Source organism: Hyla sarda, chromosome 4 (assembly GCF_029499605.1).
Source record: "Hyla sarda isolate aHylSar1 chromosome 4, aHylSar1.hap1, whole genome shotgun sequence".
In the NCBI taxonomy this organism is placed as follows: domain Eukaryota; kingdom Metazoa; phylum Chordata; class Amphibia; order Anura; family Hylidae; genus Hyla; species Hyla sarda.
In genome coordinates this window covers 183,885,006-183,901,584 of record NC_079192.1, presented here as the reverse complement: position 1 = coordinate 183,901,584, position 16,579 = coordinate 183,885,006, and the positions used below count along the sequence as shown (strand labels likewise).

General features: G+C 39.5%; 1 protein-coding gene across 6 annotated transcripts in view; it reads right to left on the bottom strand.

Annotated features, from left to right (window-relative positions):
- SBF1 (SET binding factor 1) overlaps positions 1-16,579 on the bottom strand; it is a 173,692-nt gene that overhangs the window by 23,521 nt on the left and 133,592 nt on the right. For 2 of the 6 annotated variants that reach the window (XM_056573047.1, XM_056573048.1), the window contains 11 exons: positions 14,484-14,623; positions 13,248-13,452; positions 12,966-13,162; positions 12,218-12,349; positions 7,552-7,629; positions 6,962-7,018; positions 4,674-4,855; positions 4,417-4,593; positions 4,154-4,255; positions 3,888-4,073; positions 2,246-2,372 (listed from right to left, as the gene is read on the bottom strand). In XM_056573047.1, coding sequence (XP_056429022.1) covers positions 2,246-2,372; positions 3,888-4,073; positions 4,154-4,255; positions 4,417-4,593; positions 4,674-4,855; positions 6,962-7,018; positions 7,552-7,629; positions 12,218-12,349; positions 12,966-13,162; positions 13,248-13,452; positions 14,484-14,623 — 1,583 coding nt within the window. The remainder of the gene's footprint in view (positions 1-2,245; positions 2,373-3,887; positions 4,074-4,153; positions 4,256-4,416; positions 4,594-4,673; positions 4,856-6,961; positions 7,019-7,551; positions 7,630-12,217; positions 12,350-12,965; positions 13,163-13,247; positions 13,453-14,483; positions 14,624-16,579) is intronic. The other 4 variants (XM_056573049.1, XM_056573050.1, XM_056573051.1 and 1 more) reach the window with 2 other exon arrangements.

Sequence of the window (16,579 nt, the reverse complement as noted above, 5' to 3'; positions counted from 1 at the left end):
TGTCCAAACTATTAAAACATAATATTTATGATCCCGCACGGTAAACGGCATACACGTAAAAAAAAAAAAAAAAAAAAAAAAACTAACACCAAAAATATTGATTTTTAATCACATAAAATATTAGAAAGAAAAATATATAAAGAGCGATCAAAAAGTTCCACCAAAGCAAATATGGTACGGATAAAAATTACAGATCACAGAGCAAAAAATACATCCTCGTATACAGAAAAATAAAAAAGTTATAGGTGTCAGAAAAGTTAGCATTTTTTTTTTAAGTAGTACAATAATAGAAAAATTATATAAATTGGGTATTGTTTTAATTGCATTGAACTAAAGAATTAAGATGGGTGTCAATTTACCATAAAGTGCACTGCGTAAAATCCAAACCCCCAAAAGTTGCAAAATGTCAGTTTTTTTAAAATAAAATTTCCACCTGCAAATATAAATTTTTAGGTTTCATGGTACATCGTATGGTAAAATGAAAGTACAATTGGTTGCACAAAAAACAAGCCCTTAATATGGGTCTTTAGCTGAGAAAATAAAAGAGTTATGGTTTTTTAAAAGAAGAGGCGGGGAAAAAATGCAAAAATGAAAATAGGCCTGGTCCCTAAGGGGTTAACACTGTATATCTATTTATCAGCATGCATTATTGACTGATCTTACTTGTATTGATATCTAGCTGGCTACCCTATACTATTTGGAGATAATCTTGAGGACTGTTCTTCATATCCTATATGATTTTGCAGGACAAATAATGGGGGAAATTTATCATAACTTGTCCAGAGGAAAAATTGCTGAGTTGCAAATAGCAACCAATCATATTGTTTCTTTCATTTTCAAAGAGGCCTGTGAAAAATGAACAAAGCGATCTGATTAATTGCTATGGGCAACTGAGCAACTTTTCAGGACAGGATTTGATAAATCCCCCCCCCCATGTGTTTATAGGAGGAGTATAAACACATTACATAACAGATAACCTTGATTTCTCTATCTATTTGGTTCTTCTTGTGAACTGCACATATTTTCTATATATCTTTTATATATAGCTGACACCTGTTGCAAATGTCAAAATTGCCAACCTGGCTACATAACTTCCATGATCCCACAGCAACCAAGCACAGCTTAGCTTTCACTTTACAAGAGCTTGTTAAGATATAAAAATTGAGCTGTGATTGGTTGTCATGGGTGTAAAAAAAACAAACAAAAAAAAAAACACAAGACAATTAGGGTTTCAAGATGATTGTAAAATCAAGACATTTATTTGTCCCGCACATTGTATGAGTCCTAGAAGTGTAAAAATCCTAAAATAAACTTAAAGGAAAACTGTCACTAAGTTCACCCACACTGAACCCAATACACTGTACATGGTTCACTTACTTTTTGCTATGTTTTCTTGTCGCCGAGTTGTCGTCCGCTAAAGTACCGATGTTTGCTCTTCACTTGGGCTCTGAAGGCGGGTACCCCGCCGGCAGCCTAGTTTCGGTTCCCAGTGGAAGGGGCCTTAGCCTGCATATTCATTTTCCCCCTGAGTACAGCGCGTCGGGAGTGTTCTGTGCAGTGTAACTGCGCATGCGCCGGTCCCTCACTACACCCGGAAGTCGGGAGTAGCTATACTTTAGAAAGAGGTACTTCCGGGTGTAGCGAGGGACCGGCGCATGCGCAGTTACACTGCACAGAACGCTCTCCTAATGCGCTGCGCTTGAGGAAAATGAATATGCAAGGGACCCACCTTCAGAGCGTGAAGGGCAAACAGCGGAACTTTAGCAGACGACAACTCGGCAACAAGAAAACATAAAAAAGTAAGTATGGACTATAACCCAGTGTGTATTGGGGTTTAGTGTGTGTGAACTTGGTGACAGTTTTTATTTAAAAACAGTGCAGTTTATCAATAAGGTCTCTACCCTAAACGGTACTAACATCAGTACAACTTATCCCGCCAGCAGATATCAAATCATATACTTACAACAAAGAAAAAATAAAGCTAAAAAAACTACATTATAAAGTTTATTAAGCCTATTTATTAATAAAACTCATTAAAAATCTTTGACAAACTACTTGTACCCAAAAATGGATCCGTTTAATACGTATACCTCATTTCACAATAAAGCAATGTGTTAAGGCTACAACGATAGAACATAAAAAAAAAAAGTCTTGGCTCTAGGAATGCAAAGATTACAAAAAAAATGCTGTGTCCTTAAAGCAGAGGTCAAAGTAGGCTCCATCTGTAAAGGGTTAACTTGCTCACCTTTCTCAATCCTCTCACAGTCACAGTCTAGTAAGAAGGTGCGGAACCGATTGGACACATAGTGATAAGCCACAAACTTGAGGTAATACTGGCTGAACTCAAACTCAGACGGGAACTGCAGATGGATCTGTAATTAAGAGGTAAAATAAGAGTTTAGTAAGAATAAAGGTTTAATCATAACCTGTCCAGAGGAAAAGTTGCTGAGCTGCCCATAGCAACCAATCAGATTGCATCTTTCATTTCTGAAAAGGGCTCTGAGAAATGAAGGAAGCAATCTGATTGGTTGCTATGGGCAGCTCAGCAACTTTTCTTTTAGATAAATGTGTGTGTGTATGTTCCAGCATCACTTCCAAACGGCTAAAGATATTAACACGAAACTTGGTACACTTATGTCAACTACAAACATAGGATAGATAATTTAACCCTTGCCCACCCCCATTTGCCAGGGTCGGGTTTTTGTTTAAAGTCTCATATAAATCTATGGGAAATATATGTTACTGCATCACTTTCAAACAGCTGGAGATATTTTGATAATACTTGGTCACATGTTACTTATATGTATATAGGACAGTTAAATTAACCCTAACCTACCACCATTTGGGAGGGTCCAGGTTTTTGTTAAAAGTCCCATGCAAATCTATGGGAAACGTACGTTCCCACATAACTTCCGTACGGCTGGAGATATTTCAATACTACTTGGTACACATATTACTTCTATGTCAAATAAAAATACAGGATAGTTAAATTAACCCTGACTTAACCCTTTATGCAAGTATATCAGACTTCTGGTGCCTTACTCCACAAGCTCGGCTCTGCATCTCCTGGTGAAGCCACACAAGCTACCTGCGTGCCATGCCCCATCTTGCAAAGACACCGTTTAAGCTACACCCCTTTTATTTTCTACCTTTTTTGTGTATCGATCTGGCTTGCAAATCCCGCCCACTCTCACAAAGCCACACCCCCTTCTATTTTCGGCTTAGAATATCTTCATTAGAGATGAGCAAATTTTTTGTGATTAGATTCGTCACGAACTTCTCGGCTCGGCAGTTGCTGACTTTAGCCTGCATAAATTGGTCCAGCTTTCAGGTGCTCCGGTGAGCTGGAAAAGGTGGATACAGTCCTAGGAGACTCTCTTCACCTTTTTCAGCCCACCGGAAAACCTGAAAGCTGAACTAATTTATGCAGGCTAAAGTCAGCAACTGCCGAGCCGAGAAGTTTGTGATGAATCGAATCACTGAAAATTCGCTCATCTCTAATCTTCATCACATCTTTGCCCCACCTGAGGACAGGATATGAGGAAACGATGTGTGGGCGGGATATGACATCAGGATATGAGGAGGGGCTTTGGGGTAGTGATATGAGGAGGGCCTTTGGGGCCGTGATATGAGGAGGGGCTTTGGGGTCGTGATATGAGGAGGGGCTTTGGGGTCGTGATATGAGGAGGGGCTTTGGGGTCGTGATACAGAGAGGGGATTTGGGGTCGTGATACAGAGAGGGGATTTGGGGTCAGGGTAGGAGGAGGGGATATGAGGATCGAGTATGTAAATAAAGATTAAAAGATATTGCAGCTAACAGATTTAGTTAACAAATATACATTACATATGTTATTTAGTGTTACAGTATAATGTAGTTTTATACTGACCTGATGTACACAATCCAGAAATTGTAGGAAAACCGGAGTAAAACCATTACTCTGGCTGGCAGCTGTGTGTGCACCACGATGGCTAAATCTGTGGCCAAATGAAAGCCATTCTTTTTCTATGAGCAGACGAAATCCCTCAATGGTGCGATAATAAGGGTCAGACAAGAGCTGAACCAGAGACACCACCTAATTTTAGGAAGACATTACGTTATTTTCCATTATGTAAATAAACTGGAGGAACATGTGAAAATTCTATATCCAAGTACCTGGGTGGTAAGGTCCCATCCTTCCTCAAGCCCAACCAGGACAGATGAACCACTGTCCAACAGTTCTACAACCAGTGCAGAGACTTGGAGTAGCTTGTGAAGCTAAAAATACATAAAGCATTAGTTATTTAAAGATAAAGGATAAATAATTCAATTATGTATTAAGTGTATGAAATAAACAGGAAGAAAACAACTCACATAGAGGTTAAAAGTTCTATTCATTATAATAAAGAAGAAAAATGGTCTGTGTACATCATGCCTACCTGTAAAAGCCACTCAGAGTCTTCTAGTGTGCGCAGGTATGATAGGCTGGGATCTGTCGAGGGGGCACTTGGCACGCAGGCCTTCATCAGTTTTTTGAAACTTGCTTTAACTTGTCTGACATCAAATAGCTCAATTGGGACCAGCTCCCACTGCTGCAGTGGGTCCTGTTTCACCCCCTAAAAGTGATGACATCAGGCTTGTTTCACATACAGTTTTATTATCAGAAAACACACCCCACAGTAGGACTAAGACTCACTTTAAGCTGTGACTTGTCACCAATGATGTAAAGAGCAGCTCGGCGGGGAGTCAATGCACTTTCCGAGGGTCCTCCATTTTGATGAGGCGTCAGAAGTTCTCTTGCTGCCAATCTAGTTCCTACATCTGCGTTCATGCCGTAAGCACTAAGTCTCCCACTGCCGCGCATGCTTCCCCATTTCCCTACAGGAACATACAAGTGGATAAGAAAGACAAACAAAGGTCCCAGTGTCTTACTTACCTGTGAAACAATAATCTAATAGCAAAGTCTAACAGTCAATAAAAAATTCGAAAGAAAATTGCAATTTATTTAAAAACTAAACTGCTGCCTCTTAAGGCTATAAAATAAAACCAGAGCTTCCTTACCTTACCCAGTTCATTATAAGCACTCCGGCCTGCCCCTTGTACTACTCTTTACTTACCCCCATGGTGTGCTCCTCCTGTCCTTTTGGTGATATTTTTAAAACATTGCTGCATTGTGTTCAGAATGTCATCAGAAGAGCAGAAGGAGCAAGTTCTCAATGTAAGTAAACAAAGAAACAAGGGAAGACCAGAGCTGGACCAGGCAGGGTGAGTAGGCCCTGCAGGCACTAGCAAGTTTAGAATATCCCTTTAAGACTAACAAGACATTGGAGGAAATAGAAGAGACATTAAAGGGGCTGTTCTGTCTTGCCGTTTCACTTTTTCAGACACTTTCCGTCTGTTTGCGGCTGCAAGAGGTAACTCTGGGAGTTACGTTAACTGCGTAGCAAAGCTATTTGAGCAACTCCCTTAATGACCAGACGTATATTTACGTCCATGGCCGGCTCCCGTTATGTGAAGTCCGCTCAGGAGCTGAGCGTGCTTCGTACCTGCTGGGTCCCGGTTGCTATGAGCAACCAGGACCCACGGGCTGATATCCGGTATTAACCCTTTAGACGCCGCAATCAAAGTTAATTGCCGTGTCTATACCGGGAGAAAATACTGCCGGTTAGCTCAGCAGAGCCGTTCGGGACCACCGCTGTGAAATCGCGGCATTCCCAAACAGCTGAAGGCGCCTTACTTTGCTCCACGCTATCCGATCGGCGTTTGATTGCTCCAAGCCTGATATCCAGGCTGGAGCAATCGAGCGCAGATTACACTGATCAATTTTATGCTATGAGTTAGTATTGTTCAGAGTATGCAATCAAAGGACTGCATGTAATAGTCCCCTACTGGGGCCAAAAAAAAAAGGTGTAAAAAAAAGTTTTTTTTTTTTAAAGTGAATAAATGTGATTTAACCCCTTCCTGAATAAAAGTTTAAATCACCCCTTTTCCCATTTAAAAAAAAAAAAATATATGAAAATAAAAATAAACGTGGTATTTCCACATGCGTAAATGTCTGAACTATAAAAATATAATGTTAATTAAACCTCACGGTCAATGTTGTACATGTAAAAAAATTCTAAAGTCCAAAATTGTGTATTTTTGGTCACTTTGTATACCCTAAACATTTTTTGAAAAGGGATCAAAAAGTCCCATCAAAACAATTATGGTACTGATAAAAACTTCAGATGGCGGTGCAAAAAATGAACCCTCATACTGCCCCGGATACGGAAAAATAAAGTTATAGGGATCAGAAGATTATCATTTCAACACATACTAATTTTGGTGCATGTAGTTATAATTTTTTTAAAGTGGTAAAAAAAAAAAAAAAAAACTATATAAATTGGATATCTTTGTAACCGTATGGACCTACAGAATAAAAAGATGGTGTCATGTTTACCCAAAAATGCACTGCGTAGAATCAGAAGCTCCCAAAAGTTTAAAAAGTTTTTTTTTTTTTTTCCAATTTTGCCCCACAAATAATTTTTTTTCTGGTTTTGCTATAAATTTTTGGGTGAAATGATGGATTTCATTACAAAGTACAATTGGTGGCGCAAAAAACAAGCCCTCGTATGGGTCTGTAGGTGAAAGCATTATGATTTTTAGAAGGTGAGGTGGAAAATACGAAAGTGCAAAAACAAGAAAACCCCTTAAGGGGTTAAAGCCAATGGGAGTTTCGCAAACTAGTAACTTCCCTGCTTCAGCTCCTTCTGGGATTTCTGACCAACTCTTGCGGTTGCAAACAGACAGGAGGTGGAAAGAAAAGTGAAACATTGGGATGGGACAAGTCATATAAAGGTAAATAATCAACAAGTTTTGTAATAAACTCAAGTCATACAAAGGGAATAGAACAGTTATTGGCCAAATTACATATTATGTACTAGGAGTAGGACCTTTTTAGCCTGGGCGTCAGTTTAGAGTTAGCCATAAGATATCTCTACTAACCTTGTTCAGCATAGCCTCGTCTCACTGCGGGGTGCTTAACACCCCGAGCTGAATGACCTGGTTTAAGAAGAGAGGGGCAGCTGTATAAAGAGGAATCAACCAATTTTTTGGGCCAAGGTGTTAGGGGCATAATTAGAGGCCAGGCAGGACACAGCTAGGTCAGTATACAATGCACAAGTAGAACACAACAGTAAAATCCAATATTTAAGGACCTAAACATGTAAACATTATTCAAGCACAGTGTAAGTGGTTAAGAGTGTAATCAAGCTTAGTATAGACATATTTTTGTAATATTTAAAAAAAAAAGAAAAAGAAAAAAAGAAAACCATACTAAAAACAAATGAAAAGTCAGAAAACGTACAAAAATAAAAACTTGAAGCTACGTAACACTGGGAGATCCAATGAAACTGTATGATGACCAAGCAAAGATTGAGTACACAACATTTTTAATGATGAGTGATAGCACACAACGCAGACAAAAAAAAGCCCATTCCAGGTCATTACACCAAACAGAATTTGCCCATATACAAACAGCCTCAATTCTTGTGCACAAACCTATGACTATTTACATTCACACGTAGGAATCCTACCTCCTCGAATGTCCTCCTTCCCTCCCATCACCTGCTTCATCAATGAACCCAACTTGGGTTGACGTTTGTCTGGAGAATCTGTGGCAGAAATACCAGCTTACATAAATGCTTTGCACATCTCGATAGGGATCTTCAATCACTAAGGCTATTGTCTCCCTACCAGCTTAAATGAGGATTCTGCAACATCAGCCAAGAGAGAAAGAAACTTATCTCATATAATTTAGAATTTTAGAATGGCTGCAATGTTGGTAAATAAGTGTCATTATTAGTAGAGAAACTCATTAAATAAATTAAATAAAAACACTTTGGACTGGATTCGGGAGGTTTTCATCACTGTTACCCGAAACAGTTGCTAATATTGAGCCAATGATTTGTCACTTTTTTTTATTTTATTTTTTAAACTAGGTATATAATAGAGTTGGATTTATTTTTTTACTATTCATTTTCCACCTAATTTTTATATATATTTTTTCCTTTACAAAAAATAAGATTAGTACCCCATATTAATTTATAGGGATGTAAGAAAAAAACATAAATTCGAACGATTATCGCGATTTTTCATTTGCCGATACTGAATCGATTCAAAATATTTTTGAATCGATCCTTTTAGGCATGTGGAATTTGTATCTCCCGACGCCCGGGCCATGCTGTTCCGGGCGCCGGGCAGGTGAATTTTTGCCGGCTTGTGCGAGCAAGGCCGGACCTGACGCGGCGTTGCACTGGGTGTATGGAGCGGGCTCCCGACTCCTGTCCGCTCCATACTCTGCGGCCCCGCTGATTTCAGTAGCCGGGGGCCGCTGATGTATCACCGCTGCTAATATCCAGCATGCGGTGCTCTGCAGTCAGTATGGAGCGGGCTCCGGGCTCATGCCCACTCCATACTTGCTGCCCCCGGCTGTTTTCAGTAGCTGGGGGCCGCCGCTAATAGCCAGCATGCGGCTGGCTATTAACTCTTTAGATTGCAGCGTCTAAAGGGATCTGTGAATGCTCCCTGGTGGGCTAGATCGCAGCTGGCAGATATCCCTTCCAAGGGGTACTCCGGTGAAAAACTTTTTTATTTTTTTAAATGAACTGGTGCCAGAAAGTTAAACTTATTTGTAAATTACTTCTATTAAAAAATCTTAATCCTTTCAGTACTTTTTAGCAGCTGTTTGCTACATAGGAAAATCTTTTTTTTTTTAGTTGTCCACAGTGCTCTCTGCTGAAACCTGATGCCCGTATCAGGAACTGTCCAGAGCAGGAGTAAATCCCCATAACAAACCTATGCTGTTTCGGACAGTTCCTGACATGTACAGAGGTGTCAGCAGAGAGCACTGTGGACAACACAGAAAAAATTCAAAAAGTAAAGAATTTCCTCTGTAGCATACAGCTGCTAAAAAGTACTAGAAGGATTAAGATTTTTTAATAGAAGTAATTTACATATCTGTTTAACTTTCTGGCACCAGTTCATTAAAAAAAAAAAAAAAAAAAAAGTTTTCCACCAGAGTACCCCTTTAAGATCAAAAATAAGTCCAGAACCTCAAGGTAGAAAACATGTGTGTGTATGTCTGACAATACTGCACATTAGAACACTCAAACCACCTATCTATGAACTTAAAAAAAATAAAAAGAAGATCATCAATCCTATGACCACGTGTGCATACACCCATCACCCCACCAGGTACATGACACCATTCTTCAATGAGAAGCTGAGAATGGAATTGCAGTGATAACTAGTATAGGGATAACATTGAAATGGAAAGGGTATGAAAGGAATGTTAAAATGCTTAATGCAGTGAGTAATATTCTATGACAGAACTGCACTGTATAAGGGATAACAAGTTAAAGTAGTACTCTCGTGGAAAACATTTTTTCTTTTTTTTAACCCCTTAAGGACACAGCACATTATGACCTTAAGGACGGGAGCATTTTTTGCACATCTGACCACTGTCACTTTAATAACTCTGGGATGCTTTTACTTATGAATTTGATTCAGAGTTATTTTTTTGTGACATATTCTACTTTAACATAGTGGTAAATTTTCGTTGCATCAGTTCTTGGTGAAAAAATTCCAAAATGTCATGAAAAATGTGAAAAATTTTGCATTTTCTAACTTTGAAGCTCTCTGCTTGTAAGGAAAATAGACATTCCAAATAAATTATATATTGATTCACATATACAATATGGCTACTTTATGTTTGCATCATTATGTTTTTACTTTTGGAAGACATCAGAGGGCTTCAAAGTTCAGCAGCAATTTTCCAATTATTCACAAAATTTTAAAAATCTGAATTTTTCAGGGACCAGTTCAGTTTTGAAGTGGATTTGAAGGGCCTTCATATTAGAAATACCCCAAAAATTATAAAAACTGCACCCCTCAAAGTATGACATTCAGAAAGTATGTTAACCCTTTAGGTGTTTCACAGGAATAGCAGAAAAGTTAAGGAGAAAATTCAAAATCTTCATTTTTTACACTCGCTTGATCTTGTAAACTCATTTTTTGAATTTTTACAAGGGGTAAATCCCACAAAATTTGTAACCTAATTTCTCTCGAGTACGGAAATACCTCATATGTGTATGTCAAGTGCTCTGTGGGTGCACTAGAGATCTCAGAAGGGAAGGAGCGACAATGGGATTTTGGAGAGCGAATTTTGCTGAAATGGTTTTTGGGAGGCATGTCACATTTAGGAAGCCCCTATGGTGCCAGACCAGCAAATAAAAAATAAAAAACATGGCATAATATTTTGGAAACTACTTCCCTCAAGGAACGTAACAAGGAGTACAGTGAGCCTGTACACCCCACAGGTGTTTGACGATTTTTTTTCACTAAAATGCTGGCGTTACCCCAATTTTTTTATTTTTACAAGGGGTAATAGGAGAAAAAGCCCCTCAAAATTTGTAACCCCATTTCTTCTGAGTATGGAAATATCCCATATGTGGATGTAAAAAGCTCTGCGAGCGAACTACAATGCTCAGAAGAGAAGGAGCGCCATTGGGCTTTTGAAGAGAGAATTTGGTTAGAATGGAAGTCGAGGGCCATGTGTATTTACAAAGCTCCCCGTATTGGCAGAACAGTGGAACACCCCCCCCCCCCCCCCATGTGACTATTTTGGAAACTAAACCCCTCACAGAATTTAATAAGGGGTGCATTGAGCATTTACACCCCATTGGCGTTTGACAGATCTTTGGAACAGTGGGCTGGGCAAATGAAGAATTAAATAAGATAGACCACTGTTCAAAAATTCTGTCAGACAACAGTGGGGTGTAAATGCTCACAGTATCCATTGTTACTTTCAGTGAGGTGTGTAGTTTCCAAAATGGGGACACGTGTGTGTGTGTGTGTGTGTATGTGTGTATGTGTGTGTGTGTGTGTGTGTGTGTGTGTGTATGTGTGTGTGTGTGTATGTGTGTGTGTGTGTGTGTGTGTGTGTGTGTGTGTGTGTGTGTGTGTGTGGGGGGGGGGGGGGGGGGGGGGGGTCCACTGTCCACTGTTCTGGCACCATGGGGGCTTTGTAAACACATATGGCCATTAATTCCAGCCAAATTCTCTCTCTAAAAACCCAATGGCGCTCCTTCTCTTCTGAGCATTGTAGTTCGCTGGCAGAACACTTTATATCCACATATGGGGTATGTTCTTACTCAGAAGAAATGGGGTTACAAATTATGGGGGCTTTTTATTCTATTACCCCTTGTGAAAATAAAATTGGGGTAAGACTAGCATTTTAGTGAAAAAAATTTAAATTTAAATTTTCACGTCCAACTTTAACGAAAATTTGTCAAACACCTGTGGGGTGTTAAGGAGAGCGTCAAGGACCGGAATTCCCATGGACGTACAGGTACGCCCTGTGTCCTTAAATGGTTAATCAACTGGTACCAGAAAGTTAAACAGATTTGTAAATTACTTCCATTAAAAAATCTTAAAGGGGTAGTCCAGCACAAAGCGGCGGCCGACACTCCCCCTCAATAGAACTCTATGGCAGAGCCGGAGATTGCTGAAGGCAGCGCTCTGGCTCTGCCATAGAGTTGTATTGAGGGGGCGTGACAGGCGCCGCTTAGTGCAGAGGTCAACATGCCCCCTTCCTGCGGGCTTTCGGGGCCCCGTACAGGAGATTGTGGGGAGGGCCCCAGCAGTCGGACCCCCCTGTGATCTGAAACTTATCCCCTATCCTTACGATAGGGGATACGTTTTTCACCACTGGACTACTCCTTTAATCCCTCCAGTACTTATCAGCTGCTGTATAATAACAGAGAAAGTTTTCCTTTTTGAATTTCTTTTCTGCCCACGCTGCTCTCTGCTGACACCTATTTTCATGTCAGGAACTGTCCAGAGCAGGAGAGGTTTGCTATGGGGAATTGTTTCTGCTCTTGGCAGTTCCTGACATGGACAAAGGTGTCAGCAGAGAGCACCGTGGACAGACAGAAAACAAATTCAAAAAGAAATCAACTTCCTCTGTATTATACAGCAGCTGAATAGATGTAATTTACAAATCTGTTTAACTTTCTGGCACCAGATGATTTAAAAAAATAAAAAAAAAGTTTTCCACCGGAGTACCCCTTTAAGGGCCTGACATCATAATATAATAAAACCCTGTAATCTGAAATATCAATCCTGCCACTTTTGATCATACTTTTAATTTCCTCCTTTTGCCTTTAAATTATTTTCTTCTATAAATGGAAGCACTCTCACCGTAAAGATGTGCAGAAGGGAAAGCACTGAGCGTGTTTCTTCCACTCATTTCTGCATATCGGGGCATTGAGTTTACCACTGCTTGAAGGTATTTTTCCTGCTCCAGTGAAGTAGAATCTGTCTGTGATGGCCCTGGGGACAAAAAAAATATGTGTAAGCAATACTTTTGCACAAAGTACAGGCCATTTATTAAATGAGCTATGTAAAAAGCAAGTTCCTAATATACAATACACGTGTATAATAGCAGCTGCTGAGACTTTATTCAGACCAAAGTTCAAAAGACAGAACAGTGACTTTGGCAGCTAAGAAAATATGTATTTTACTGGGGTTTATTGGTGTAACACAAATGTGCATAATACGTTATCTTTAAGTTAGATTAACGACCAACACTACAGACACAGGGCATCTATAGCTGCTGTTTTTAAAGAACAAATATATATCTTATGTTGATTAAGGAGCACCTGAAATCTCAATTTAGGGACCGCAGAGTAACTTAATGTACAAACAATATTTTCTGCACTTATCTGAACATAAAAAATAAAACATACAAATAAAACAAGCATAAAACCCCATCAAAATATATATCGAGATAATCCTATTATTCTGACAATATTTAGAAGCTAGTTTTCTCATGACTACATTTTGCTTATAGGTCAAATATGCTCACAGAGGATAAACTATACATCAGCTGTCATACAGCAAAGATGTTTCAAGACATATAAGCTATATAAATAAGAGGGCTACTAACCTGCGCCCGCTGTGTTAGGAGATTTAAAGAGTCCAGCCACACCTTTGCCATGAAGTCCACCTGACCGCAATAAAACTGCTTTGGTACGCGGGCTGCGCCAACACACCACAGGAAACCTATTCTGTCTATAGCAGCGAGAGATCTTCTGTAAGGTGTTGTCCTGAATTGGCTGAGGTACAATCAGCAGTCCTGGATAGCTGTTTCGTATACATAGACACTAAGAAAATTAATATTTCAGTTGGACAAAATATCCTCTAAATACTAAAAACAATTCAAACTCACCTGTTACAAACAGCATACATGCGGTTTACCGTCGAGATCCGGAAAGGTTCATTTTTGGCACGGGTCAGGCTATTACTCAGAGTACCAAGCCCCATTCTTTGGTAGTCACGGCAACATGCTCTTTCTGCCATATTGCCTCCTGCCTGCTTGTCCGGGGCTTTTAGAGTAGAGATGGTCAATGTGCTTCGGTCCATATCTTCAGACACTGGAAGAGCACAGTAAATATTGACTTCAAAACTAACAAATGTGACAAAAGACTTTTAGGTTAATAGCATGTATACATGTAAACTAAACTGGTAAAAACAAGTAACGTGCATTAAAAAAAAATGCAAAGGGAAAAAAAAAACTACCAAAAGGTTACCTGCCTTCTTAGTAAAGCCTAATTTTCCATACGTAGAGCTGTAGATCTATAAAACTATTTGCCTATACATGCACCCCTTTAAACTGTGTTGTATCTTAAAGGGAAACAACTTTGCAATAGGCTTAAAAGGAATCTGCCACCAGGGTTACAATGCCCTGAGGGTGGCAAAACTAAAGAGAGACTTATTTCCACAATGTATCACATAGTTTAATGCAGCATATATTATAACAACTGTGTTTACCTCCCCCGCATTCCTAGCACAGCGCACTAACCCTTCCCATAATGCACACACACACACACGGCAGTCCTTCATAGTCATGAGCAGCCACTGCCCCCACGAGCAGCTAGCTGACAGATGTCTATATTATGTGTAGGCAAAATGCTGTCAAAGATTTTATAAGATGTGCTGCCTATAATGTATTAGTATAATAAAAATGGTTGTGAAGGTAACACAGCCTTTAAAAACAAATTATAAAAATGGATGAGAGCATGTGGAAATCCTTTACATAGAAACATAGGATGTGTCGACAGATAAGAACCATTTGGCCCATCTAGTCTGCCCAATAATCTGAATCCTATCAATAGTCCCTGGCCCTATCTTATTTGAAGGATAGCCTTATGCCTATCTCTATCTTATATGAAGGATAGCCTTATGCTTATTCCATGCATTACACAGGCTACGCAGACCCTAAAAAAAGGCTGTACTTTCTATGTAAATACATAAAAACTATGGCACATTGTGTACAAGCATGAAAAACAATGGCGTATAACTGGTTGATAAATCTGTAAGCACACTTTGTTGGGACGAGACCTTTTCACCATGGGTATCATGTACAGAGATCTTCTCTATTCAAGGTACAGGATGGAACACCCACCTGAAATGTCATCTCCCTGCTGTTCCAGAGAATTCTGACTCCCTCGGAGATCCCAGGATGGAGGACTATATTTCCTGCGTGTCACATACTGCCGGCCTATTGTTTTCTTAGCATTCTTCACAAGATTCTTCGAGATAGTCCTGGGAGAAATAATTTGCACATGCCACAAGATAGACATTGTAAACGAAGGATACACAATGAAGCAGTCTAAAGCACATTACATAAGAGTAAGGCCAACTTCCCATTTCATATTTTAATAGAAACCGCCGCTAAGACGTAACCATGTGAACCTGGCCTTATGCTTCAGTACATGTATTCCAACAGAAAACCTTGGTGCAGGCTTCACATGGCAAAATTTGGCTTAGTATTTTTCATCAGTTTTTGTAAGTAAAAACCAGGAGTGGGTCCAAAGCATGGAAAAGGTACAAATCTTTCCATTATGCCTTGTTCCCTGTAGGTTTCACTTCTGATTTTGGCTTACAAGTACTGATGCAAAATGCTGACCGAAAAGTGTGAAAGTGGCCTAATACAGAAAGAAATAACTGTTACACAGGAAAATACATGTTCAGCTGAAGGCTAAGAAAGGATCCACCACAAAGCAAAATATACTTCAGAGAAGGAGAAAAAAGAACCACAACAAAAGAACCAAAAAGCATATAGAAAAGAATTTGCAAGCTGCTTTCAATGAAGAAAATCGGCATAGCAGTCAGTATACATGCTCGTATTAATGGAATCTATTGGCGCTGCTATTTTATTTAAAATTAGGAGATAATTTACACCCAATCTTCCTTTATCGGTTTTATGGAAACATTAATTCCTTACAAAGTTGTGCTATTTAGACACCAAATGTTGTTATATTATATATCTGATGAGAATTCTCATTGTGGCTACAGGCCATTTTAAACCAGCATAATATTATCTCCACAACACTGAACTACAAAAAAAAAAAAAAAAATTCAAGAAAACAATAGGGCAATACAAGAGAGATATAAAAGCATATAATAGTCTATAAATCTAAATCTATTCACCTTTCTATCCATCCTTCTACCAACATTTCACTAAGGGGGAGACTTTAATCATATTTAAAGGGAATCTGTCAGCTATAAGAGCTGCAGACACAGTTGGATAGCTGAGTATAAAAGTAAACCGTACCTCTCCTGGAGCTGATGGTGGTTGCCAAACTTGTAAAATCACCTTTTTATTGCTCAGCCAATTGTCATGGAAGTGTGGCTAAGTAGCTTAAATGCTACAGCTTGGCACACCTTCTCACCTCCCAGAACCTTCTTGACTTATGTACAGAGTCTTTTACATCAGTCAAGAAAAGGCTCCAAGGCTGGGATGTAAGGACTAGCAAATAGGCATACAAGACTGTGGCACGTCAACAACCTGGCTTCGCTTCCATGACACTTGGATGATAAACATTAAAATAAGTTTGGCAGCCCCTACTAGCTCCAGGTTAGGTACAGTTTGCTTTAACACAGTTTGCGTTAACAGTTATCTAATTATGTCTGCAAGTCTTACCAGCAAATACAGACAGATTTCCTAAAGGAACCTCAAAGGGGTACTCCGCCCATAGACATCTTATCCCCTATCCTAAGGATTTGTGGTCACTGGGACCCCCTACGATCTCCAGGCCAGCACCCTAGTGTTCGTGATGTCATGCCACACCCCCTCCATAGGGGGATAAGATGTCTAGCAGCGGAGTACCCCTTTAAGGCTCCAAGAAACACACACACATTAGATAAAAAAGTCAAAAAAGTCACACATACATTAGATTAAAAAAAGTCAAAATTTTTCCAATAGGAGGGGACAACTATCTGGGCATGTTGGATTTCAAATGCCAAGTCCTTTTATTTTCTGAGGCATAAGCCAACGTTCTCTGTTCTATCTTAGGCTCTTTTCACACTACGTGTTTTTGTAGTGTCAGGGTGGGGAGTCAATAGATTCAGAAGCCATGAACTAGCAATCTACTCAACTGTTAATGTGCATGAAGGGATCAGTAGAAACAGCTGTCAGACAAACCTTTATTCAGCCATCAACTACTGCATGTGTATGGTTATCCTTCTTCCAGCCAATCAAAATACTATATTTGATTG